Source organism: Antrostomus carolinensis, unplaced genomic scaffold (genome assembly GCF_000700745.2).
Source record: "Antrostomus carolinensis isolate BGI_N321 unplaced genomic scaffold, ASM70074v2 scaffold40308, whole genome shotgun sequence".
Taxonomy (NCBI): Eukaryota; Metazoa; Chordata; class Aves; order Caprimulgiformes; family Caprimulgidae; genus Antrostomus; species Antrostomus carolinensis.
The window spans coordinates 25,267-52,278 of NW_010335737.1; the positions used below are offsets into that span (position 1 = coordinate 25,267).

Here is a 27,012-nt window from a genome sequence, read left to right on the forward strand (position 1 = left end):
AATCGACCCGGGGGATGCATTGCCATGTTCTGTACTGAGTGTTAAGGTCCTGAAATTCCTCCTCTTTCCTTACAACACTAGTGTTTGGTCATGATTGTAGGGTAAAGGAGCACTGCTGGGGAGGGCCCTTTCATCACCTGCTTCTTCTTTTACCCATAGGATATACCTTCTACCTGAGACCTCATTAGCTTCACTGTGCATTTGATGCCAAAAATTATTTGACCCAAGCCACTGGAGGTTGCACAACCAGAACGGCTCCCCTTTGCTCAGTGTTTCCAGGCACTTTGTCTTGACATAAAACCAGTTTCATTCTTATGAGGGGAACATTTACGAACAGAGCCTTTCACCTCTGGGTCACTAGCTGAAATCTGGCCCTGGTTGGTAGTGACCGAAAATCGTTATCAGCTGACGGTGACTTGGTGAAATGAGCTGGTGAGTCTCATTCCAGATGGACACATCTCAGTAAATACAGTCACAACTGGCACTAACTGGCATTCTCAGCTGAGAGACCGTGAGCTGAAGGGGGAAGGAAATTGAACCTTCCGCTTTGTCCCCTGCCTGGGTTTTTGAAGCATTACGGACAGGCATTTTATACCACCATCGTTTCACAGGCTGCTTTTACTCCAAATGGCTTTTTGAAACTTTGTAGTTTTCATGCAGCATGATTCAGCACAGCCTGATCACCCAGCTCAGTATAATTAGGCTCATCTTATGGTTCCCCTCAGTAGAAGCTGAGCTGTCTGATGCCACCTCCCAGTACGAATGGTGAATCTTTTGTCATATCTCAGTATGAATGGAACCGTCTGATGTCACCTCAGTGCTAACATGACTTTTTATAATATGTCATCTAAGGCTACAGGGGAGTTCTTCTAATCCACTGACTAGGCTACACTACAATAGAACAAAACACAGTATAATTTGTAGGTTAACTTAGACATCCTCAGGCAGATTTTGGATAGACGGATGGATGGATGGATAGATACATTTATACAAAGTATACATACATTATATCACTCTATTGATTTTTAAAAAGTTCCAGGTCTGCCTGGCTATAATGAGATTTTTGAACTTTGTGTTGCGATCAATGAGGGGAATATTATTGGCCTGGAGAATTGATATACCCGCTCTCTGTGGCTTGTTCTGCTCCTGGACTGCCCCTGCCCCCAAGGTGTACGATTCCATCAGACACTTAACCTCTTTTACAGTGTCATCAGGCTAAAAGGAATCTAATAGTGACACGGGACTTGTGCTCAGCACTCTGGCACTATTGCTTTCCTGTCACAAATAATTTATAGCTTTCTATTTCCATCCCTTTGCCTGCACCCCATCCCCTCTTTCTGTTTCTCTGGGCTGGGGGAAATCAATAAACTCACACAACCAGAGTGGCACTTCAGGGGGTTTTAGGGGGAATGTGAGAGAAAAGAAAAAAAAAAAAACAACAGAAAAGAAGAAAAAAGTTACATTATTTGCCCTAGCAGACTACTCAGAGCAGCTCCTCAGCTAGTGCAAATCAGCATGACCTCAGCATCTGGCCCTGAGACCCTCAGACACCTTTGTCTAGGTCCTCAGTAGCTATAGATTAGGGCCCCTGGTATTACTGACCTATACGGGGTGAGGATCTGGATGTCCATCCCCAGCTAGAACCTTGACATTCCCTGTCTCTAGCTACGTCCCAGGCAGCCTCTCTGCTACTCCAGCTACAGCCCAGGCTTCATCACGTGTGTACTGGAGTTTCCTAACATGCTGAGGTGATACGTTTCTTTTCCTAAGAAGGTTTCACTCTCAGGAGTTGCGCTTTTTCAAAAATGCTCTCTCAGTGTCTCTGCCTATGTCTGTCTATGCCATACCATTCACTAGCCACAGATTTGGTCTTTAAAGTTTTGCTAACTTATTCTTCAGAACGAATCTTTAAGGGAAGCTCTCGGGTGGACAGGGAGAATGTGTTATTTGCTTTCACTTTATGGAGAGATCTTTGGGGAGAAGTTAAAGCTAATATAATGCAGGGCTGAGAGTTCCAGAAACTCAAGCTGAAGAGCATCTGCAGCCTTCACCCTAATTGGAGAGGCTCGTTTTAATCTCGGAAATGAATTTGGTCTCTGTGGCCTCCACAGGTCATGGCTTATTTGCCAAGTTCCTTGGTGAGACAATCATTCCCGAGTCACAGATACCCAGCATCTGCCAGCAGGCAGGGACCCTGCCAGTCAAGTACTAGGTGCTAGTGATTTTCTTTCACCACTGACCTCAGCTGGATTTAAACCAGTGACCTAGAGGTTGAAGATTTCATGTAACAAGAAATGGAGCGCTGACAATTACAGTTCAGTTTATTTTCATTCTGAGCTGCATTATGAGCTTTGTGGCATTCACTGAGACATCTTTTTGTGTTCCCATGCTGTGTTCATTCACCACCTGATAAACACCAGTTTTTGCCCTCTTGCCTGGAGCTTCTTTTTCCTGGTGATCTATATCCCATCAGCACTTCCTACAGATGCCTTCTGCTCCCACCTTCTCATTTATGAAGGCTAAGAGCTTTGGGCAAGCCTCCCATCAGTTCAAAACATTAAGTTCTATAGCAGAAAGGTGTTTTGTAGGTACACAACAAAACTAAATCTACACGTTTGTAAATCCAGCAGTGACTCTATTAGCTGCAAAGACTGCCTTGTGATCACACTGGCAGATCAGATCATAAGTGATAATGCAGTTGTTAACGCACAGGAGATCTTAGGTCATTTATTGAGCACCATAGTTATGCAGTGAATACTCAGGTTTGGGGAGAAGATGACAGAGCAAAGCAAATTCTGTGGGAACTAGACAATTAAAATGTTAGAATCAGGATCACAAGAAGGCAAATGAAGCCACTCTGCTGCACCCAGAGCTCAGATCAGGCTTCAGGTTCTGGCAGCTGGGATTGCAGGTGTTCAGAGGCACAGAGAAGTTGCAGTTGAATGCTGAACATGTTTTTCTCTTTTCCAGGATCATCAGAACCAAAGTTCAGCAACCTTTTCACCCAACGCCAGACGGGAGCGGGACAGGTGTGACTGCACCAGGACATACTATCGGTAAGAAGACTGGCATGAGGGGTGGTGACAGGACAAGTGGAAACGAGAATGAAGCTTAGTTGAGGGAACACAGTCTGACAAGCAGATGCTAAGCAGAGCAAAAGAGAGGAGGAGGTGGGGAAAATGGAAGTCAGAGGTTTCTGTTCTTTGTTTCCCTTGTTGCATGGCAGAGAAGGGAATCATGGCAGAAGAACCAGCCCAAGGCAGGGGTTTGCCCAAAATGATTCTGGCTTAACATCCATTTCATGTTCACTCTCTCTCCTTCACCTTCCTAGAGAGAAGTATTTACCACTATCCTGTCTAAGCACCAGTCTTCACCTTTTGTCTCCTTCTTACTCTGACTCTCTTTTCTCCTCTTTGTCCCAATTTATCTTCTCTCCCTTTGCTGGAACTGGTCCATTTCTTAGGGCTAGTAATACACAGACCAGGGTAAGATATTTCTGATGCTCACAACTGAGTTCTTAATTGTTCTAGCTCTGCAGTCAGGTATCCCATGGGTGTATTTCACTGAGAAAATACATTTTCTGCTGGGGGAGATGGGTTTATCAAGGTGAGCAGAAGATGGAGGCCATAATAAAGGGACCAAACATCTTCTAGTCTGTTGTGTTTAAAGGTACCGTGCTAGATGTGTGATGAGGGACTTTCCACTGATGTCTCTGGGCTCTATGGTCTGCTGTTATTAGCATAGTAGTTGCTGTCATCCATTTACGATTCAGAGCAGGAAAAAACATGCAGTATTCTGGTATACTGTGAAATACAGTGGCTTATTCGTAGCCTAAGACACTGTCTTAGATACTGTTGGTTTCTGAGTATCAGCTGCTATACAAGGGAAGTGCTGGTCTACATGGGACAGAGCTGGCAGATAAAATCCTGTACACGAACTGTGAACAGGAACACAATGAAATTAATTGGCCAGTATGGAAGACCATTTCTGTATGCCCTTTTAATCTGGACTTGCTCACTGGACTGGGAATCACTGACCACAGCAGATGGAGTTGGCAGATATTCCCTCTTGGAAAAGTAATGCAATGTCTAGGGAATGCATTGGCTGAGCTGGGACAGTGATTGTGAGTGCTGCTGCTGGAGTCTCTCATTGCTCTGGGATGTACTGGGAAGTGTGGGTCTACATCGGATAGGGCTGACAGGTTCTGCTCCATCCTGGGAGGCTTGTATTGGAGGTACCGATTGATCCAGGTCAGCGCTTTATGAGCTGAATGATGGATAGTGGCCTATAAGAGAATTGAGATATTCTCCCCATTACTGGGACACTCTGGGACATAGTGGGCATGCCTATTGGATGCATAGCTCTACTTGTACTGTACTCTGAAGTTCTGATTGTCATGAAGTGATAATTTCTAATCTGGATGATTTGTCATTTCTGATATACTGGAAACTCATGAGCAATCTTGGACAGCCCTGAGTGGCAGGAAGAGTCTGCCTGTTGGCATTGGTCAGTGCAAAAGGAAGATACTAGATTTTTATTAATCTAGGTTGGAATATGTATCACCAACTCACCATTTGTTCTACTAGGGAACTGAATTTATCAGCCCAACACTGAAGTGTTTCTAACCTATGCTAAGAGGGTAATATTTCAATGAGTGTTTTGGGTGGACACTTAAGAGGCTGGTCCAGCTAAGACAGAACATATGCACTCCTAGTGGAAAAATGCTGAGAGGAAATGATCTGGCAAACTATGGATGGACTAGGAAGTCACTAGAGAATGTAGCCTATGCAGCATTGCACTCAGTTACTATGGCATGCACTGGGAAGGCTGCTCTGAACTGGGATATAACAACAAGGTTTAGCTTCTTGACGGAATACACTTGCTTGTTATTAATGGCCCTGTACTGGAAGGCTGTGGAGCTATGGTATAGGAATGGACTGGCAAAACTGGGATGCAGCAACATTAGCAGTAGAACGAGTACGAGTCCTTCAGTGTGAGGGACTGGGAGACTGCTTAGTGCCCAGGCTTTCCTATGAAACTGGTGGCATGTGTAGCTTTCAGCTGGAGGATCCCTGAGTGCTGTGCTGCTCTCCTCATGGCCCTTTTTTCCCTTTTCCTTTTGTCCAGTGCCCAGCACAGCATCCCCTCCCGTCTCCAGTGCCTCCAATGATCCAGTGGGCTCTTACTCCATTAACGGGATCCTGGGGATTCCTCGGTCGAATGGCGAGAAGAGGAAACGTGATGAAGGTAGGGGGAGGGGAGAAGCTCATCCTCCCTTTTATATTCTTTGTCCCCATGTACAGGCTCCAATTTCAGGCCAAGGTTTGCAGCTGCTCCAGGGGCTAGATCAGTTTTAGCAACAGAGACCAGTTCCCCGCCACTGCCCTGCTGGCTTGGAATGCTCTTCTTCCGAGGCCCTTTCATGACAGGCTGCGTCTCCAGACATCTGCTCGGCAGGCAGAGAGCCATCTCCATTGCTGGAGCTGATCCCAAGTTCATTCACTGCTGGAAACGGCTGGAACTGAACTCCCCAGGTGCCAGCAGGTGCCCGGACTTTGAACTGCGGGTAAACATGGTTTCCCCGACTCACTCGTTTTCAAACAAAATGCCATTGCCATCTCGGAGAAGCACCAGCAATGCGGGAGTTATCTTTCATTCCCCTTGCAAACAAGTTCCTGCCCTGTGACATGCCATGAGCTCCATTAGCTGATGATCATAAGGGCCCAGTTTTCAATGGGTAGTATCTACCACAGCAGAACTGCCATGCTTGCAACAGTCTGAAAGCAGAACAGGAGGTCTTCTCAGTACTGTGTCCCTAAGGTTGTTTTCTAAGCCTTTCACTAGGGCTCAAAGGAATTAGGATTAAGCTATCTCATTTTCCTTCCTACCTGCTGGGAAGGACTCAGGGCAAAGGGAATCCTGAAATATGCCAAAAGCTGGAGCCTCCGGTCCAGACAGACTGAGTCAGGAGGGGTGGGTAAGGTCTTGGTGTTCTTATGGTGACTTTGTAAACTTTTTTCCTTAAATCTTGCGCTTACAATTTTATGTATTAAAAAACTGATGGCCAGGAGCTGAACTTTTCTAAGAGTGGTTCCTGACCAGTTTGTTTGGCTCAGCCCTGCCTTCAGTATGTTGTCTTCCACTGTTGTCTGTTGCGTGCGGTGACCTCTTAGTAGTACAGGTGGCTCAGTGTGCTGCACGTGCTGTAACCTTGAGGCTGTTCGGTGCAAGAGAACATAAAGGTTCTCTGTGATACTTGGTGAGAAAAGAAAGCTCCTCTGAGAGAAATGCTGCAAATTGGTGTTTTGCTATTAATTTTCTCAGCGTTGGTTCAGGTGAGGTTCACATCTGTAAGTCTTTGATCCAAATAAACACAATAACCACAAGAAAAAAAGGCAGTCATCATGACCCCTTTCTCCCTAATACAAAGTAAAACTAGAGGCAGGGACCCAATCCAGCACCTATTAAAGCAAATGGGAAGATTTTTGCTGATGTCATTGGAAATTGGATCAGGCCCCAGAGGAAGATCCATTTCCCAGCTAGATGGCAGTAGGGCCCAGCTAAGAGAAAAGCGTAGCAATGGAAGGGCTGAGTCAGTGCCTCAAAGTCAAAAAATGTCAGGAATAAGAGACTGCAAACACTGCAGACCCCTCCAGCATATCCCATCATTACATATACAGGAAATAGTGACATTTCAAACTGAGTGACAAGTTTCTCTAATAGTTGTGCCAATCTCTTGGCAGTTATTTGGGATTTTTGTGAACCCCTGTTCTCATACGGTCCGGCATGGTGATCACCAGCTCTCAACATGGTGTCTCCATGTCTCATTTTGAAATGAAGCAGTTCAATCTGGCTTTAGCAACCATTCTTTCCAAACACCAGGAAAGACCATCCCACTTTAGATGCAGCCACGCAGCTACTTCCAGCCTCAAAACCTGAGTGTTTTTGGAGCAGTACAATTAAACACAGAAACAACCAAGCAGCCATCTAATACTGTGACACTTCACAGTGATCTATTGACAGTAAGAAAAACTCTCCATATCTGTTCTTAATTCATCCCAGATTTGATTTATGAAGGGCAAGCAATACTCTCTAACTCCTCGCTGTTGGCCAGGAGCCCACATATACCACTAGGAATCAAAAAGGTACCAGATAATCCTGGAAACATTGCTTGTCTTTAGCATTCAGAGTTTTAGGTGGCAGTTACATGACACAGCTGCAACTGCCTTAGAGAACAGCCTTCATCCTGCCATCCCAGATATCTGCTGCAGGGAGATATCATGCTCCTGTCCCAGAAAAACCTCACATGGGACCCCCTGCCAGCTGCCGAACACCCCTAGCCAAGAGTTGAGTTATCTGGACTCACATTGGCCTTAAGAAATACTGAAAGACATCACCACTTTGCAGGGTTGAGTCCTAAGGCTAGAAGGGTCCAAGGGGAGGTTTTGCATAACCAGTGACCTGCAGTCACTCCTGGGCAATCTCCCCTTTAGCAGTAAGGGCTCTGATTGTTCCTAGCCGAGATGAGGATTAAAAAAGACAGGCAAGAAATCCAGTGCAGGCATTTCTTCCATGCCCATGTTGGATATATACACCTTCTCAATATTTCCCAGAGATTCTGAGCACTGTTTTGTTGCAGTTTCCTAACTGCAGGGTTTATTCTTGTGTTGAAAAGCCCTTATGAGCTCCCAATGCACATCTACTTTCCCAGCATTTTGGGGGTGGTTCTTCCCTAAAGGAGGCAGAAGAAGCAGCACTGTTCTCTCTTTCTTTCCACTCTGTTGCATCAGCTCTGCTGCAAGGATTCCTCAGGAATCAGAGGAATCCTTGCAGCAGAGGAACGCAGTTCAGTTCAGCAGAAAGAGGGAAGTACCAAACTGCTCATGAATCCCTGGTTCTGAAAACCTTGTTAGCAACCTCTGTGATTGCTGGGGGAAACAGGGTGGGAGAAAGACAGAGAAGCCTCTATCTGAGCACACCCCCTCCCCAAGGTCCTCCTTGTTGCAGCTGGTGCCGACATTAGACAGTAGCACAGATGATTAAGAAGAGGAGAGATAATTATGTGTCAAGATGATATAGCAGAACTCCCGAGTTGGACAGAAGGAGCCAGACGGATGCATGAGGTGGGCTCAGCGATGGACGCTGACAGCCAGGTGTGTCCCTCACAGGGAGTGGGAGAGAAGAGGGAAATCCCAACCTACCAAATGTGCCGGTTGCAACTGTAAGGTGGCCTGGGAATACTATGGCATTGAGAGCAAGCTAGCAGGGAGGTAGCTCTTGAGTGTCTACTAGTCACAACAAGGAGCTGTCAGATCACAAGTCTTTCCTCAAAACTCAATGTGTCTTCCTCATATGAGTGCCTAGGAAGGATGGTCAGGATTTGCCCTGTTAAGACCGTGTATTCCTTTTGTTTCAGTTTGTGACCAGTGATTGTAAGCCCTCTGACTTCAGTGACAGATTAGAAAAAGCAGAGTTGGTCTCCTATGACTTTTTAAATAATTTGGCTAAAAAAGTTCACCACTGCTTGTGTAGCACAGTGTGTGCCATTTCTTGCAGTCTATGGGCACAGCCAATTTTGTAATTTCCTTCCAACCTTCCCACCACTTACACCCACCATCTTCCAGAGGCAGAAGTGGCCCTGCAGCATGTAATGACTTTCTCAAGACCCCTAAGGGTCTTGCAGTATCAAGCTGCATCTGAAAACAGGAATTCCTGGCTCTTCACGATCCTAATATTGTACTGTGATGGAAGGCCAAGCTCAGCAGGGTCATTGTCATACTAAGGAGCAGCAATAAACAGTCCAGAAGGTTACAGGGAAAAAATAACATGCAAATATTTCTGTTGTTCCATAACCCCCTGATTGACAGCTAAAAGGATGAGAATTGAGGTGACCCAGAGACGCTAACAAAAAATTAGTATCCCTCATATTGTAGTCCTGAGCACTGTATAAAGAAAAAAAGGAAGAGATGGGGAGAAAGACAAATGAATAGATGGATAGATAGACAAATAATTAGATAATATGAAAACAGTATTTCAAACTGTTCCCTGCACACCACAGCACCTCCAGTTGGGTAAAACTTTTGGGATCTTTACAAAACTAGTCTTAAAAGAAATAGCTCTTTCTCTCCATACCAGGCCACAAACAGACTTCCTCTATAGACCCAAATTCTCATTTGGGATTCATGTTCCAGTGAGGCCAATGATGTAACAATCTCACCATTATTAATCTTGGTCCCTGACAATGTCTGTAGTATTTGACAGCATTAATGGCAATAATATCTGCAGTGCCGACAATGGCAGAGATAATATCCCCCAGTATTATCGGCATTAGCAGGGATCATATCTGCAGCCTGTTATTGGCAGGAGCAGACGTAATGTGTCCAGTATTATTAGTATCAGTAGTAATAAAACCCACAGGCTTGTTAGCATGATCAGTGCTAATATCAGCAGTGGGTTTGTGGGAGAGGAGGGGACGGAGTGATTGCTACTGTAAATGGCAATAATACTCAGGCTGTTTGCAGTAAAGGAATCCCCAGCAGAGATGGGGGAGCAGACCTGGAAAGGCAGAAGTTCCTCCTTTCTTTTCTTCACCCGTCATTTTGATGATTACATTGATTTACATTGAAGTACGTGATGCAGGGATATGTCAGTGCAGGGGGCTGATAAAGGGTCATCCACATTTTGGCAGATCTGGCGGTTTTTTCCAAAGAGCATTAGCTGTATGAGTGCAGGAGGTTCACTGTACTCTTCAACACAGAGTTGAGCTATGCAGAACAGGATGCTGCTTACTAGCAGTAGGAGCATTTGCACTCTTCGTCCTGTAGCTGCAGGATGGGCCGCGTAACTGCACCTCTCGTGGATGCTGCACACATGATTTTCTTACTTTTATTTACCACAACACCCTCTCCTGAGAAGCTCTGCTTTTGTTACAGGTGGTTTTCTCTTCCCTTGCTTCAAATGGGAGAACTCTGACTGCAGGGCAAGGGTTTGACAGTGTTCAGCCTGGGGATTTTCCTACCTGGCCATGATCTCGTTTTCCTACTGGGAAAATAGAAATGCCTCATTCAGGGGGAATGTGAGGCAGGGAGATCTGCAACAGTCCCCATCCTGAAAGTTGTTTTTTTAGATACTGCCCTAGGACACAGACTACCCTGAATAAAATTTGGAACTCAATTGTTTAAGTGGAAAGTAGTGCAGAGAGATGTGTAATTTGTTTAAGAAGGTCTGTGGTTTAGAGCAGATATACAGCAGCTGAGTGTGCCACTGCAAGTATGATCCCATTTGTGTTGTTCAGAGTGGTAATGATAGTGTAATTTGGAAGACCGGGTTGTGACATTTGAGGTGACTTTGTGTTATTGTCAGTGGCATCAATATGTGTTTGCAGGCAGTGTGGCTGTGGTTATCGTGCTGTTGTAACTGTATCACTATAGGTTGTGGGTTTGTGACGAGGTTAGCTGTATCACTGCTTGCTATGCTGCCCCATTACACCCTTCACAGAGGCAGCTGTGAATTGTCTCTGGTGGTGTCTCCATCATTGCATGCCATAAAGTTGTTTCAATGTGGTAATTGTTGGTACCCCGCTGCAGACTGTACTGTACTGTCACTGAAATTCATATAGTTGTTACTGCAGCTGATGTAATTTGTTGACTGACAACAGACTGTCACCTGGCCATGACAGTGAAGTCAATATGATTATGTCACTGCAGCACTGCATTGAGAATTGTGTGCTTTCATGAAGTATGACCATGTTGTTCCACAGCATACTGGGGTTGTTTTGGGACAGGCAGTGTGCTTATGCTGTTGTCTGCAGTATGATGATGCTTTACCAGTGCTGTAGTTGTACTAGGGCAGAGAGGTCTAGCCCTTAACTGTCCTGTATGGAAATACATTTGTTTTCCTATGCTGCCTGCATACGTTTGCAAAGAGTATGTGTGAGTCATTCCACTTGACTGTATCATGGCACCTGATGTATGTTTATCTCTGGGTGTATTAGGTGTATTTCTGTTCTCCCAAAACTGTTGTGTCATTGAAGACAACAGAATGCGTTTGGACCTCTGCAGGTGACACAAAAGCACTCTGTGGTGTGTCTGCGTTGTTCCGTGCTGTGATTTCTTGTCACCACAGCTGATGTGTTTGCATTATTCTATATGACTGCTTTATTGCAGGTCAGCAATAGTCTTAATGACACTGGAGGCACATGCAGTTACGTTGCCTCAAGTGCTAACCCCATGTTCTAACCATCACACACAGTTGTGGGGCACACACCCAGCAGTTTATGGCTGTGCATGTGGGGTGAGCAGTTTTTGCAGTGTTTCACACTCTGACAGTGCCTTCCTCCTACTTTTCCTGGGACTGTGTTGTTTCATGCAGTGTGGCTCAGTTTCCAGTGCAGTGATGGTGTATCACTGCAAACAGCAGCAGACACACGGGACATCCAGACTCATTGGGTCTATACGCATATGTGTAGGTAACACTCCCTCCCATTCTAGATTAAAATGGAAATTGAAGAGGGACTTTATTCTCAGCAGCACCCACTTCTCCCTCCTGAGGGTCTTTGGCTGGTGAGACTCGTAGGAGGGCATAAGAAAGGCTCTTGCTACTTATCCTGCACATCTCTAAATAAACTGCAGGAGGCTGGTCAGAAAAGGGACAGTATGTGTGGAAAAAGAGAGGAGAGGGAAACTGGATAAAGGAGAGGGCAATGAATAAGCAGCACAGCACTGTCAGAAATGTGGGCTGGTGCACCATGAATCTGGAGGTCAGTCTGTAAGCAAGAGAGACAGTATATGCGTGTGTGCGTGTGTGTGTGTGTGTGTGTCTGCACACATCCTGAGGCTTTGGGGGTATGCGTTGCTCAGGATGACTTCAGGTAAGGGAGAGTTAAAAGCTTACATCACAGAAAGCAGTTTGGACAGAGTGCTCTGCTTCTAAAGCTTATAGTGCTGCTTAGTTTGGCAGGGTTTGGTACTACCTGAAGACAAGCTGGTCTGGCTTCAGCTGTATTTGTGTGTGACTCTGTGTATTTGTGTCTCTACGAATGCACGCCTGTTTGTTTTTTGTATTGCTGTGTTAGGATTACTGGTTTCTACTTGTCTGTGCTTATGTACTGGGGTGAGTGGCAGGTTGGACCCGTATTTTTGTGCATGCCTATGGAGAGCTGGAAAATGTGTATGTTAAGCTGTGTATAATATTGCCTAGGAGTATGCATACTCTGGATCATATGGATGTCTGGGCATGTACGGCTCAGCATTAGTGCTATGTATTTCTATGAATGCCAGGTATTTGTATTCACATTTTGAACATATATGTGAATGTTGTATATTTGTATGTATATTCTGTGTGTATGTGTTGTTACATACTTGGAGTATCACTGTATCTTTGTGGTTGCTGGATATGAATATGTAGCCTGTTAGTGCTGTGCACTTCTGTATATAGTTTGTACAGATGTGTATTTGCATTGGAGTAATATATTTGTGTGTGTCGTGTACATATGTAACAGTTGTTCTTGCCTGTGTGAAGGTTGTTTGTTTATGTAAATAGTTTGTATTTGTTTACATGATTTAATTTTGTATATGTGAATTTAAGGAAATTCCTTTGAGTTCCAGGTTTTTGTTTAGTTAGTGTATGTACATTTTTGTAAGTTATTTGTCTATTCAGAAATTACATTTAATTGACATGCACCTGCATTAGTACCTCCTTGTGTCCCAGTTTGCATTCTTGTGTCTTTAAATGTTATTGGCTATTATGTTTTGTGAGTCTTACTTATGCTTAGAGCATTTATTTAAGTTTATTTGTGTGAGTGCTGTGCACGTGGGCTTGTCTGACTGTTTATTTATGGGTATTTAGTTTGTGGTTAGATCTTCTCCTTCCACTTTTTGACTCATTCCTGGGAGGGGCTGTTGCAGCTAATGTGTCAGGAGGAATCAGACAGGTACAACTCCTCCCAGTGTCTCTCCAGGCTCTGCATTTTCACCTGTGCAGAGGCTGCTCCCTCGCTTTGCTGGTCCCTGTCTCTCTCTGGATCGAGTTGTACACTGGTTCTGCTCACATTCACGGAGGTGACTGTTGCATATTTTCTTGGATGTAAAGAGTATGGGAGTCAGAGGGAGCATGGTGCCTGGATCCATGAGGATCCCAGGTTAATGCACAGCGGATGACAGAAGATACTGCAAAAGGTATCCAGAATAGCTGGAAGTGTGCAGGCAAATGGTGTTTTTAGAGGGTTGTTGGTGACATGGCAATGGACATAAGACTGGTATAACAGTGGATCAGGGTGCCATGACAGCGGGAGATAGGGACGACACTGTTTTGGGGTCAAGTGACATGGCAATGAGACATAAGGTCAATACTGCTGTGGAATCCAGGTGACTTGGCACTGAGGCACAACAGGGATCAAGGTGGCATGCCAGGGACCGAGGCTGATCTATTAGAACAGGGAAGGTGGGGAAACCTCCATCAAGGATCAGTTGAATAAGGCAAAGGAGAACAGGAGGAGCAGGCTGAAGAAGATCTGAAGCAACTCAATGGACCTGTATGGTGGCTGTAGGAGCCAGGCCACCGGGAGTGTGGGACATGCAGTGTCTCCACGAGATCAGTTGCATCCTGGTGTGAAGGGCTGGGGCAGTCTGTTAGCAATGGCTGTTTGCATCACAGTGATGGAGAGCAGGGATAAGATAGTGATGACATCAGGTGATGGACACATCCTGTGATGGTAGCCATGGACCATAGGGACTGTGTGGGCAGGGGCATTCTTCCCAGTTGCTGGAAAAACAAAGAACCTAACGGGCAGTAAAACAAAAACAAAGGAGACTTGGAAGCACCTGACAGCCCTAATTCATCACAGCCCAAGATTTTTTTTCCCCCCTCATGTTCCCATTATATTTGTTTGTAAAAGTGGAAATCAATTTTGAAGGTAATTTTCTGGAAAGAATGGAAGGGAGGTGGGAGGGCCGGATAAGGCAGAGATGGCAAGAGGAAAAAAAAATTTAGGCCAGGCACAGCCCAGGGGCAGCTCTTGGCAAGGTGAAAGAAAATTGCATATTCAATCTCCATCCATGAATCTCCCTTGCTGCTGCCCGCCTCCTGCTCGAAAACAATGAAGGTTTTCTCCCCTACGCTGCAAAACGCCTGAGTATCAGCACTCACTTTAACTTCAGGGTCATTAATTCACCTGATTATTGCAGGAGAGGAGAGGGTTGCAGAGGCATCCGTTCTAAAGAGCCCTCCCTTAGCTCATCCTTTGATTAGTTTGGGGTGGGGGGAGTTGAGATAATGTGTTGTCTTGGACTCAGTTTAAAATGGGAGGGGTTGAAGAGGGGGTGGAAGGAGGTAGAGGTGGAAAGGGAAAGATGTGGCCCGGCTTGTTGTGGAAGGGAAGGTTGGAAAGCAGTCGTTCTTGCATCCTTCTGCTGTGGTGTTATTGCAAATTAAAAGTAGCATGTTCCACTCCATAGCTATCTTTCAGGGAGAGGAGGGGCATGGGTATATGTCGGCATGGGGATGGGGGGGGATCTTATCATTGCTTCTTCAGCAGCCCCAGCGTAGTGTCACCCTGTGAGGTGACATTTGAATTTACAATTCCGCTGAGAAAAGCCATTAATTCACAAATTAACATTTCTCCCTCTCTCTCTCTCTCTAGCTCTCTCTCCCTTCCTCTCTCTCTCTCTCTATCTCACATGGATGTGCAAGCAATTGAAAAGACAAAGGAAATAGCCTTAAGGAAGAGACTTTACTGCTACTCTGTCTGTGCAGAGATTGCTACTACTGCTTCTAGATAGATAAACCAATTACCTGAGCTGCTCTGTTCATGGCAGCCTGCTATTACCTCCTTTTGTAGAGCTGACTCCATTGCTGGATTACACTGTGCGTATCTCATTAATGTAAACCAGCACGATACTGGGCACTGTCCCTGACCCTTCTTGCCAGAGCCCATTGCTCTGCAGTGGAAGAGAGAACTGGGAGAGAAGTCGAGAGCAGAGGTGATGGTAGGCACAATGTACTTCCTAATGCATAGGGACCAGGCCACACAGAGAACCTGCTCAGAACACCTGTGCTGAGCTTAGAGGAGATGGGAGCTCCCCGTTTACAGAGGAGATTGCGTGACATGTCTTGGTGAGCACTGAGAGTGCTGCACAAGAGGCCTCATGTGTAGGCACCACGTATGGGCAGCACCTCGCAGCTCCATTCTCAGCATTACCCCAAGATTCCTCAAGGTGTAGAAATGGTAGAAGGATGCAGAGGTGTGAATGCAAAAGCTATGGGCAGATGTAGCTGACTGCAGCCAGGAGCCAACTCACAGAGTTACATGACAAACCTCAGAATAAGAAGCAAAAATAAGCACTGTAGCTTAAGGACCAGGAAGGCCAGATTTCTCTGTAGTGCAGCTTCACTGAAAGCCAGTCAGTGAGGCCTGTGGAGACATTCTTGTCAAAGACAAATGCTGGACGCTACTTTCACACAGACCCCAGTCCTGTTCCAGTTCCCTTTTGTTACTCTCTCCTTCCATGCTCTTTCTCATAGGCTTACTTCTGCTATCACTGCTGCTAGGGATGCTTGGACAGCACACATGTACAGTACACACGCACTCAGCCACACGCTGATGCCACCCCAGGCACACGTCTGTGACACTAGCAGCCTGCCTGTGTGTATTCATACCCCTGCAGACTTGGCTTTTCCCCTCCTGCTCTGCTGAGATCCCTTCCAGTGGCTCCAAGCCTGCCTGCTGGGGTGCACACTGGCAGGCAGCTTTCTGAGCACCTTCTGGCGCTCTCTGCAGACAACCTTATAGCCCTTTAGCCTGGTCACACATCTACGTGATTTGCATAAAGACTTGCATGCTAGTCTTTGCTCACTAAGCATTCTACCTATGTAGAATTGGACAGAAAACTTCACCAATAGGTTTTTCACTCCATAAGTGTTTGATAGGCTCCGTTTGAGCCATTCTCCTAACTTTCGTGACAGGCAGAAGCTTGCAGGGGGCAATTCTTCAGGTAAAAGAAAAACAGATCAGAACTGCTGTTTCTGGAAGCCTGGTCTCCATACTCAGTGTATGGAGTATGTGCCTTTCTTTGGCATTGCCTTGGCTCCTTAAATCTTCCTAAAACTTATCCTCTTAACAAGAGCATCTGCCTCTCTGACATTCCCTGTGCCCCACACCGTGCGCAGCACATGGCCGGGGAGCAGCATCCCACAGCCGGCGCTGGAAGACGGATCACGATCAGCGGAGGAATCGGCAGGCGGTGCCAGTAATTCAAACCATCCTGACCGTTCAGTGAACCCGAACCTGCTGACCTTGACAGCACTAGACAGCAGCGGGCTCAGGAATCCCAACCTTTAGAGAGGCGTCGGCGGAGGATGGCTCCTGCTCTCTCATTTCCTTTCTCTCTCTCTCTTTCCACTCATCCTAGCAGCCAAGGGGGCCCAACAGTCAATCCCCAGTGCACCAATTAGCTCCTAATTTGGCTATGTCTGTACTCCCAAGTCTACGTCAATGTAATGTTAAGCATTGCTTGCCGTTCATAGATGGAAATCATTCCCATAGAGGGGTGTCTTATTGTGCTAAAGGAAAACACTAAGCACCTTGTTCTCAGTCAGGGCTAGAGAGAAATGTCTCCTCCAACCAAACTAGGGGCTGCTGCTGTTTGGAAGGAGAGCAGGAGGTCTTTTCTTCCCTAAGTGACAGCATCAGATCCTCCAGCCTTGTTTCACTGGATCCCCTGGGGAAGCAACAAGATCTCACCAAGCTGGTGAGGATCGTGGCAGGAGAGATGAGGGGCAGGGAGGTGACTAGAGTGGAGGGGAGAGAGAGAAAAAAACCAGTGTGCTTAATTTTGTCACAAGAACTTGCATTAAAGAAAAATGCAGTTTGTGAACATTTTGAGACCCTTCCAGGGAATACTGGATTTCCTCCAGCTACCTCTGTGGCTGCCAAGCAAGACCTGAAACGAACAGCATTTTGTGTTCACCTCCAGAGGTTAGGCTAAGCTCTAAGACCTTCCATATTGAGGATAACTACATTAACAGTAGATGGCCTGAAAGAAGCAGTTATCTATCGAGACATAGCAAACATGTCTGTCTGTCTTCTGTCTGTCTCCATCCATAATTCTTTGAAGGTGATTTTTGCATGCATCTGAAGGTGATTTTTGCATGCATCTATCAGATAAAATAAAGGACACTTTGAATAGGTGTCAAATGCAATTCATGTTCATTTTAAGGCCCTTTAAACTGTCAGAGTTTTGTCAAGGGGCCTAAAAATAATGCCTAAGTCCACATTTCTCCTTTGCTTTTCCTTCATCCACCCAAACATCCTACTGCTTACATTCCATCACGTTCAAGGTATAAAATCCTCTTCCCACACAGGTCAACAACTACATGAAAATACACAGGAGCACAGTGCCAGAACAGGAGCTAGGTCATGGGTATCACTGTTTCCATTTGGACATGGAGTAGGTCAGGTTTTCTTTCTCTCACTTACTCTGCCTTTTTTGGGACCTCAGATGTGTTGTTCGGCTTTTAAGCTAGGGGATCTGCATTGGAACAGGTTTGTAGGCATCTGATTAAACCTTAATGAGGTGGTTATTGTGTATGAAATGTCCATCAAGTCTTGAGTGCCTCTAGACCTCTCTCAGATGCTTTATAAAAGGCTGTTATAAAGGACAGGTACATTTCCATGCTTGGTTTCTCAAAGGAGCTGGTTGTTTTTTGCTTTGGCTTTTGGCATCTAGTGTGGGATGAGGTAGGCCTTGAACACAAGGGTTGACCTTGCAGGCAGAACAGAACTATTCTACAGTTTGGTACAACTTTATGAAATCCCAGTGAATTAAAAAAAATACCCCACTAGCTAATGCTCAAAGATACCTACGTCTCTGCACAGCCCTCTCTTGTTTGTGAAACTGATTGCTACTCATGACTGGCCCTCCTCTTGTTTGGGGACTACCTCTTACAGTTTGGAACGTATCTCTGACATACATCTTATAGAGGTCATATCAGTATAGGACCCTTCATATATCAGTAAGGGCCTTTACATGAGTTCATGCAGAAGGATTCCAAATTACTCGACTAATGATTTATAGTTATAGGAATGAGCATTCAGAAGAAGAGTTTGCATGGTGACAGTCCAAACAGATTGCAGCATATCGCAAGTCTGTAGCTCTTTCATTGCATGGCATTTTGCAATTACCCATCTTGTATAATACATTGTTTATTAACCTTCCCATTCTGAAGATCTCATTTACTACTGAAATGTGGCTGACTCTCGGGTGGACCATGGCAGATGTTGAACAATACAGAGCATCAGGAGTGAAATTTTGCTGTGCCATGTCCAAATGAAACCACAGGAGAATTAAGATATGCTGTGGGTAATCACTCAGGCTGGATTTTGTTCAGGACAGCCAGGTTAATGTCTGCACTCTTGCAAAAAATGCCATGGGAATTTTAATGACTCTGAGTGATTGGAGTCTTTGTTTTATGGTACGTCAAAAATGGCAGCTCTGAAAACACTCTGCTTGAGCACTGGTTTACTGCTGACTCAGAAGAGCTTCCAATAACATGATTCACTAGCATCTGGCTCAGGGGCATGCACAGCCTTCTTTGACTTGTGAGGTTAAGGCAAATGTGTGTATGAGCAGAAAATAAGGTGGAATGAAAGGAAGGGAGAGTCTAGAGCAAGGGAAATGGAAGGAAAAGAGTTATTAAGGGGCATGTTAGTGGGGAACCAAGTCAATGGAACCCAGCAGGCTAAAGAGGAATTAATATTTTCTAGACTGTGCATTAGAGGTGTCCATGGCCTGATCCAGATCTGCTGAGCCCTAGCGCTGGTGGCCTCTCAGGTGCCAGTGGAATCTCAGGGATCTCCCAGAAACTGGGAGATGGGGCTGGATAGGGACAGCGCAGCTCTGTGCTCCCTCCCTTGTCTCAAGCGGTCCTGATAGCAGTGTTGATTTGCATGTCAGGCAAAGCGCTGCTTGAGAAAAAAAACCCTTCGAGTGTGGCGGTGTCAGCGCTCGCTGTTGTTCGACAGTGTAAAATTAAATTAATAAAGCCCCCAACACAGGAAAACATAACAGGAAATTAATGGCCTTTACTGTCGCTCTGATGCAGTCATTTGCAACCCTGCTTTCCGCACCAAAGACTTCATAAATGCAAGCAGTTTCTCTAAACAAGCATAGTTAGGGCTGCATGCGATGTAATTTTTTGCGTTGCTTCTGTTCTTTGGAGCTAACAAAAGCCACCCTTTTTATGTGCTCACCAAGGGGGATCCGGCCAAGAAGTAGCTCCCCAACAAATGGGCGTAGGAAGATGAGAGGAGGGAGCTAAATCATGCCAATGATGCTAAGAACATCTTCTGCCCTGGCAGAGGGAACAGCATAGCTCCTGGCACCCTGTTATCCTGGGGCAGCAGCTTTCCCCAAGGGCTCTGCAGTAAAGGCAGTGTTGTGGACACCACAACAGCATAAATCAGGATAACGCTTCTGAGAATGTGTAAATCAGGATGTGTAAATCAGTATATCCACTGAATGCAAGAGACTTACAGATTTACACTAACTAGAGGATCTGTCCTGCTGTGTGACAGTGCTGCTTGCTACTCCAACATAAACAAGGCAAGTGTACTGGGACTGGGAGACACCTGCATTTCTATCTGGCTAACAGTCAACCTAGTAAGAGATATTGGACCCACACTCTGTCCCTCAGTACAATGGTATAAATCCCCAGTGCCTCTTCTGAGGTAAGGGAATTGTTGTGGATTTACAACAACCTGACTGAGAGCAGAATATGCCTACTCACCTCCAGCATACCCAAAGGTTACAAAGCTGCACTGGCTGCTCACACGGAAGCCACCAGCTTTGACTACCCAGGCTAGCACGCTGTGTCTGCACTACCACACATGCTGTAATACATGTTGTACACGTCTGAGGCAGCTACTTGCAGCCTAAGACCTGGAAAGGCCTTTACTGGTGTATTCAGTAAGGCTGGATGTGCTGATTATTACTATCTAACGCACAAACCTGAGTCTATACAGACTTAGTTTCCCAGATGCTCTGGGCTGAATTTGCAATCATACGCTTAGATGCTGCAGTAAATACATATGATTTTCATACGCATACACACGCTCACTTCCTTAAATGCACATTTGCATGCTCCCATGATAATCCGACGGGTCCAAGTACACACTTCATTACACATTTGCACACACAATTCATTTCATTTACATTCTCATTGAGCATTGCCATTTTGCTCATGTAAGCCCTGCATTAAAGCTGCACTGCCCATCCCTGCTCCATCTGAGATACTCTGTCATACGCAACCCCTGTGCTAAAAGCGCTGTCGCTCCCCAGCTGTCAGGCACCCGCACACATCTCACTCTTCCTCGGTCAGGCATGCTCACTTCCCTGGGTGAGCAGCCGCCTTTGCTCACCGACTCCTCATCTGAACTGTATCCTCACTTCAAAACATAAAATCCCTTTGTTTCTGAGCCTTTCTGCTCTGAACCTGAGCTTGTAAGTAACAAATACACACAGTTTACACGTTGCTGACACACTTAAATTACACAGAGACACACGGACCAGCACAGTACCATCAATTTGCATACTCAGATTTAGGCTTATGGATTCACTTGAGGCAAATGGACATGGGAATCTGAACAACTGCAGAGTTCACAAAGGCTGATACACTTCCTTGAGGTGATACTCCTCCAGCACTCATCTCCCACTGTCTCTATCTCTGCAGGATGCTGTACGTAACCCAAACATGTACTGTATCTTCTTTCACTATCACAGTGTAGAACCCTGATAACATTTCTTCTCTGTGCACTCCTGGACCTTGCCAGCCACTTCCATGCTCTGTCAGCTGTATCCTGCACTCACTTGGGATCCTTTCCACCTGAATTTGAGGTTCATCTTTCTCCCCACCAGTTCAGTTATCCCAGTCAAAGTCCTGACAATTCTCACAGCACTACTATGTGCTGAAATACAAAGATGAGTTTAGAGATGACGCTTTCTTTCACGCTGCTCCAAAGGCTGCCAAAATTCTCCTGGAAGGAAATGTAAACCAAATTTTACAGCCTTCCTTTTCCAAATCCTACTGAGTAGGGCAAAAAAGTTACAGAGGTTAAAAGATCACCAAATTAGGGCTAACAATCCTTGCCCTTGACCCTACCATGGGGAGTACAGTATCAGTTTAATAATAATAGAGGATGCAAACGGAGTCTCTAGAAACATTGTGATAGCCAGTCTGGATCAGCTTGTGCAGACCAGGACATCAGTGCCAGACAGTTCTGACCGTGTGAAAGTGTGTGATCCGCTCCCTCAGACAAGGTCTTTGTCCCTGATCTCTCCCTTGGTTGGGGGTCAGTTCAGACGTGGATGCAGGATGTCTGCTGTGCCCAGCAGGAGCTCGATGCCAGGGTTTGAATCCCAGGTCCGATAGCGCTGGGCTCTTTCCTGGACCTGTGCCGAATGCAGCGCGAGGGTCTGCGCAAGGCTGGCTGCCATGAATGACAAGCGCTGGCTATCGATCGCGTTCTGAACTCGGCCCAGCCGATAGAAGGTAATTAATGACTCCATTTGCCTCAGTACCGAGGAGAACAATTGAGTTTGAAACTGCAACAACTGGCAGTGCAGGGAAAGGCCCCCCGGGACGTCCAGGAGAGCTGCCTGACAGGCCCGGGCTGCGCGGGGACACGGGAACACATCAGAGGGGGAAAAAAGAGAAGGGAAATTGGATAAAAGGAAAGAGCAGTCTTAACACAAAGGGTGACTTGGGAAAGGGCAGCGTGTGTAGCCACAAGTGCCTGGAGGGTGGGACAGGGCTGCTCTGGGTTAAGCACCCAGCGGGGATGGTGACAAAGGCAGGCTGCAGGAGAGGACAAGGTTGACTCGCTGGCACAGAGGGATGGCGTTTCAGCAGCCAGCTCAGCACCACTGTGTTAGCCAGATGCATTTCCCTCTGAGGCTTTGACAATTAGATGGGTTCTGCTGTGTCACCTGGCTGGCAGTTCTCATGCCAGTCACATTCGCTTTTATTATGACTGTGATTTTTGTTGGTAGTGCTGCAAGGTCCCAGCTGAGATCTGGCCCCACGAGGCAGCAGGCAGACACGTCATAGGGGCGGTAAAGGCCTCTGCCCAGAAGAGAACAGTATCTCCATGTTTGTGTGCCACCAAGCTTCTCATGACCCTCTTACATGTTTCTGTGATACAAAGGTCTTCCTATGTCAGCAGTACTTATGAATTATTTGAGGTGGCCCCATCCCACCCTGAGCAAGGGTGCTCTCTGTCACCTGTAGCCAGGAAAGTAACTATTATGCTGCTTTGTGCTACTCGTACACGATGGTGTCTTTGTGGCTTCCAGACCTGGGAATGTCTCTTTGTTTTGGAGTTATTTAATGGGCATATTCCCTGTGTCAGAAGCAGTTAAGGTTGTTCTTGTGTCCTCTGGCACAATATTTCCTTGTTTTCTGTCAGAATACTTCTGTGACACCCGTGGAGCATTTCTGTGTCTTGTGTCAAAGGTTTACGCTGAACATTGGGTGTGTATGCTCCCTCTGCAGCCCCTCGGGAGGAGAGATGTTTCCTGTCACATGTGCAAGGCCAGTCCTGATCACACTGACAGCAACTGTGTGCTCTTGTGAGGGACACAGCGACTGAGGCCATGGTTCACCTCTCAAGCTGTTTGTTAAGATCCTTCTGATTTAAGAGAGAGGTGTCCCTATGTCACAGTACCACAGATTTTCCCTCACCAGTGAAAATGGAACTAGGAAAGGTGATGGTGCTTCCCAATGGTAAAGCTGAAAAGATGGTGCAGTTACCTAGGTGGCATCCCCAGACTCAGCCTGCAGCTGAAGCCTTGCTTTGCCACAGCACCCCTTCCAAGAGCTGCTTTCTTGGCAAATGCCCATCCCTTAAGCTTTTACTCCTAGCACAGTTCTTCATCAGTTGAAGCGACTGTTGTCCACCACAGTGCCATTCCTCATGGGATCTGCTAGCCTTTCCCAACAAAAATTTTCCCCATGAGCCCTCCCTTCATTTTCACCTGCAGCCCTTTGATGGACCCCATCTCTTCCCCAAAGTCCTCTCTGCTCCTTACTGCCACATTTGCTCATACTCACACAACTGTCAGCTCCCATACTTTGTGTATTACAGTATTTGAGGCTTTTCCTGATAGTCCAGCTCAGAGAGTCACGTGCTTAGATAATAAGAATGACAACTTTGATCTAAAACCAGAGATAAATGTCTTTCCCTTGCAGTTACAGGGAAAAAACCGAAAATGCATCCTCTATAGGTTTTGACATCAAAAAAACAAACACAAGGGATTTACAATCCTTTGGTTTTGAAGAAAATACAATGATCTGTGACTGTGAACATCTCAGTGTTAGCAACACAAGACATAAATGTGTATTTCAGGATCATCTCTGTGAAACTTTCTCTGCTTCGAAAGTAAAATCCATATGCACAGCTCACATTATTGCTCTGTGAAGTTTGGGATTTGTGTGCCCTACCACTATTAAGACCAATACTACTGCAAGCTGTTTAGACAAGGTCCACCTCAAGGTAGCCTACAGGCCTCTGTCAAAAGTTTATTTTCTTTTGCAGATTTTAAAGCCCAGGCCATGGCAGAGTGCCCCCCCTCCATGTCCAGAACTTCCACCTAAAGAATTGCCTTTCTCCTTACAACTTTTCCTCCTCTCCCTATTTATTTGCTTGCTTTGATCATTCTGAAGTCTTATCTAACCCAGTTCCTCCCCTTTCTCCTCCCTTCATCCCTTTCTTTCATTCTCCACTGACTATACAGGTCCCTTCTTATCAGCTGGTCCTGAGTTTCCCAAATACACATACGCACTTACGTGCGTGCACACACACATACGCTGACACAAATAAATAAATAAATAAAAAGGTCAGTGAGCAGAGCAGCAATAACCCCTAAAACAGTACTATCAGAGGGACATGATTGATCAATTGAATTCCATAGCGGCTGAAAAATGTGGGATTAAGTAGTGTATTATACGCACAATGAGTTGAGGCATGATGTTCATTTCAAGTTCATTTCGCCAGCCCTCTGCCACCAGATCAGGCAATCAATAGGGGCAGCAGATATCATATATCACCTCTCTCCGTGCTAGGGAGAGAGCACCATAATCTCTCGCAAATTTAGAGTGACAGATTTGTCAAGATCTGAAGGGCCCCTGAATAAATGAAGGAAAAGAGACTCCTCCAGCGACTTGGGAAAGCTGTGGTTTCGGCTTCTTCACACAAAGGCATGGCCTGTGCACACACAGGAGACACGCATGCACAGGGCTCTGCAGGCAGACAGGAACTGCAAATACATGTGAATGTTTGCACTAATCTGTGTAACCACCCAGGGCAATTTACTAAGGGTGAAATCCGGTTTAATGACAATCAATGGAAGTTTTACCGTATACGTGAACACACGTCCACTCACACCAAACACCAGGCACAGTGTAGCGCTGCCATCCTTGAAAATCAAATAGAGCCTAAACCAGCCATTGCAGACAAATGGCTGCTCAAGCACGTATGGTGATGCAGAATCTAAAGAATACCAGAATAATGATCTACTGCAAAAATACTCACATGTATTAGCATCGTGGTGTGCACAGCCATGCACACTGACTGACACATATGGAAAAATCCTCAAAGGCGAACAGCTTCACAGGCTGCAGATGGATTGAGACAAGCGCTGATACAGAAACATATTTTTTTTCCCAAGCCTGGACCCAGGAGTTCTGTGTCAGCTTTCTGAAGGGAGGACCAGAGAAGTGGCTACTAGAACTGGGGGCATGAGTTTTGAGCTAGCCTAGTCCTCCTCAAAGCCACCCCCTTAAGTAACAGCCCAGTCCATCTAAAACATGAAGACTGCGCTGACACACACAGTGTGCAGTCCACCAAGCTTGGTCTTAACTTTGTGTTCCCTTAGTCAAATCTGTCATGAATTCCAGCTTTCAGGAACTTGAGAATTTTCCCTTGTGTGAATATGCCTGAGAAGAAGAGAAGATACCAGGGATCAGTGCCAGTGAACAGCCCTGCTCTGGCTAGGGGTGGAAAAGAAAGAGAGAGAAGGGGCTGCTCGAGGGAAGGCTGCTGGCTGGGACAAATCAATATGTAATATTTTCTACGGTCTTGCGAGTGGTACTGTACTACGTTACTGTATATAATGTACTATTGATTATATCATATCGTATAATCACCTATAAACGGATATATCTCATAGCCAGAAGGCAGCAGGCTCAGTTATAACTCTGGGCCTCCAGCTGGGTATAAACTGTGCCAGGAAAATACCCGTCTTGGCACTGTCCACAAGCTAAAAGATGAAGTGGCGGGGCGGCATGGTTCTGTCTGTTGCACAGTGAATGCCACTCCAGGCTCCTGGGAGCACTGTCTGCCCATGAGCATACTCACAGTCACATGGAGGGAGAAAAAAGGCCCATACGGATCCCTCAACCACTTTCTTGATGGACAGCAAGTTTCTGAGATACACAGACTGGAAGCCACCCAGAAAGGCTGAAGTATGAGGAATAATAGTGAGAAAGCAGGAAGGTAATCACAGTGTAAGAGGGAGAACCTGATCTTAGGTTAGACAGGGTGATAAGACAGTCAGACTTGTGCCTGATGAAGCACAGTAGGTAGAGATTCAGCATGGAGGGTATGGAGCTATATCAGCATGGATGAGACAGGGGATTATAACCAGTCTCACCAAAGTTAGGCTGAGAGGTGACAGCAGAAAGATACTCAGCACAGTTGGAGAAGATTATAATGAGCAGACTTGCCTCAGATGAGATGAGGGATTATGACAAAGGAAGATTCACTTCAGCTGGGACAGGAGGTTATAACAGACAGACTCACCTTGGATATGACAGATGCTAATAGCAGCAGACTCACTCACTCCAGATAAAAAGGGGTTGTAACTGAGATAAATGCACCTCATTTGAGTTGGGGGATAACAGTGAAAAAAAAAACCCAAACCAAAAAAACAGGTGGGTGATAAGATGGTTTATCACAGGGAAAGGTTCACTTTGGATGGGGCACGGCATTTATAATGGACTCACCTCAGAGGGGATGAGTGGGATGTAGGAGATGTGGGATGGCACAACAAAGACAGAGACACCTGGAACGTGGCAGGATGGACTGCAGTGAGTGAGACTGGACTGTGTCAGAGGGCTGTTGCAGGGACAGAGATGCACTTCTGGCAATGCTTCTACCAGAAAAAGGCTTTTTTCCTAGTAAGAACAAAGGAATACCAGGAAGGCTGATTTCCACTGAGTAGGACTAGGTTTTGTAAGACAATAATTCATTTTGGATAGGAAGGGGGACTGACACAGACAAAGATTCATCTAATTTTGGAGGGAGTTTTATAACAGAAATATGAGTTGTGATAAATCATGAGCTACATGTAGGAGAATGGCACAGAGATCATAACAGAAACGAACATATTTTGGATGGCACAGACACTCCACAGGGAGAGACTTGTCTCTGATGAAACATAGAGTTTGAAACAGGACCATTCCTGAAATGAGGGGGATGAAAGAATCATCCGAGGTACGACAGGACAAGATCAGATGAGAAGGAAATTATAACAGAGATATAACTTCTATTGGGACTGGGGAGTTACACCAGAGACTGACTCCCTTCCAAGCTGTGAGAGAGCCCTTTCTCCATGCCAGGCTTCCTCAGCCATCTCCAGTACAGGTCCATCCTCAGCACTCTGGTTTCTCTGTGAGCTGCCTCTCCAGTAGCCTTCTAGCGATGCTAATCGCTGTGCTTTGCTCCCATTTTATGCTCAGCAATGGAGATTTGGCAATTTTTAACACTGAAAATCAGCGGAACAGAAACTCATCTCTGAGCCGAGCACCATTCTCCACAGCCTCACTCACCCTGGGCAGGAGGGTCCCACAGAGCCCACGGGAGCAGCCCTGCAGCTCCAGCAGTGAGGAGGGGGCTTCCCTTGGGTCCCTGCAGCTGCCCCTTCCTGCAGGAGTGGCACAGCTCTCTGGGTGGAGGCAGAG

At 46.0% G+C, this 27,012-nt stretch overlaps 1 protein-coding gene across 1 annotated transcript in view; it reads left to right on the forward strand.

Moving 5' to 3' along the window:
* Window positions 1-2,083: 2,083 nt before the first annotated feature.
* Window positions 2,084-27,012, forward strand: part of LOC104530151 (paired box protein Pax-2-like) — a gene marked incomplete at its 3' end in the record, with an annotated part of 25,206 nt that continues 277 nt past the window's right edge. The window contains exons 1-3 of the mRNA XM_010174655.2: window positions 2,084-2,205; window positions 2,971-3,056; window positions 5,128-5,247. Coding sequence (XP_010172957.2) covers window positions 2,084-2,205; window positions 2,971-3,056; window positions 5,128-5,247 — 328 coding nt within the window. The remainder of the gene's footprint in view (window positions 2,206-2,970; window positions 3,057-5,127; window positions 5,248-27,012) is intronic.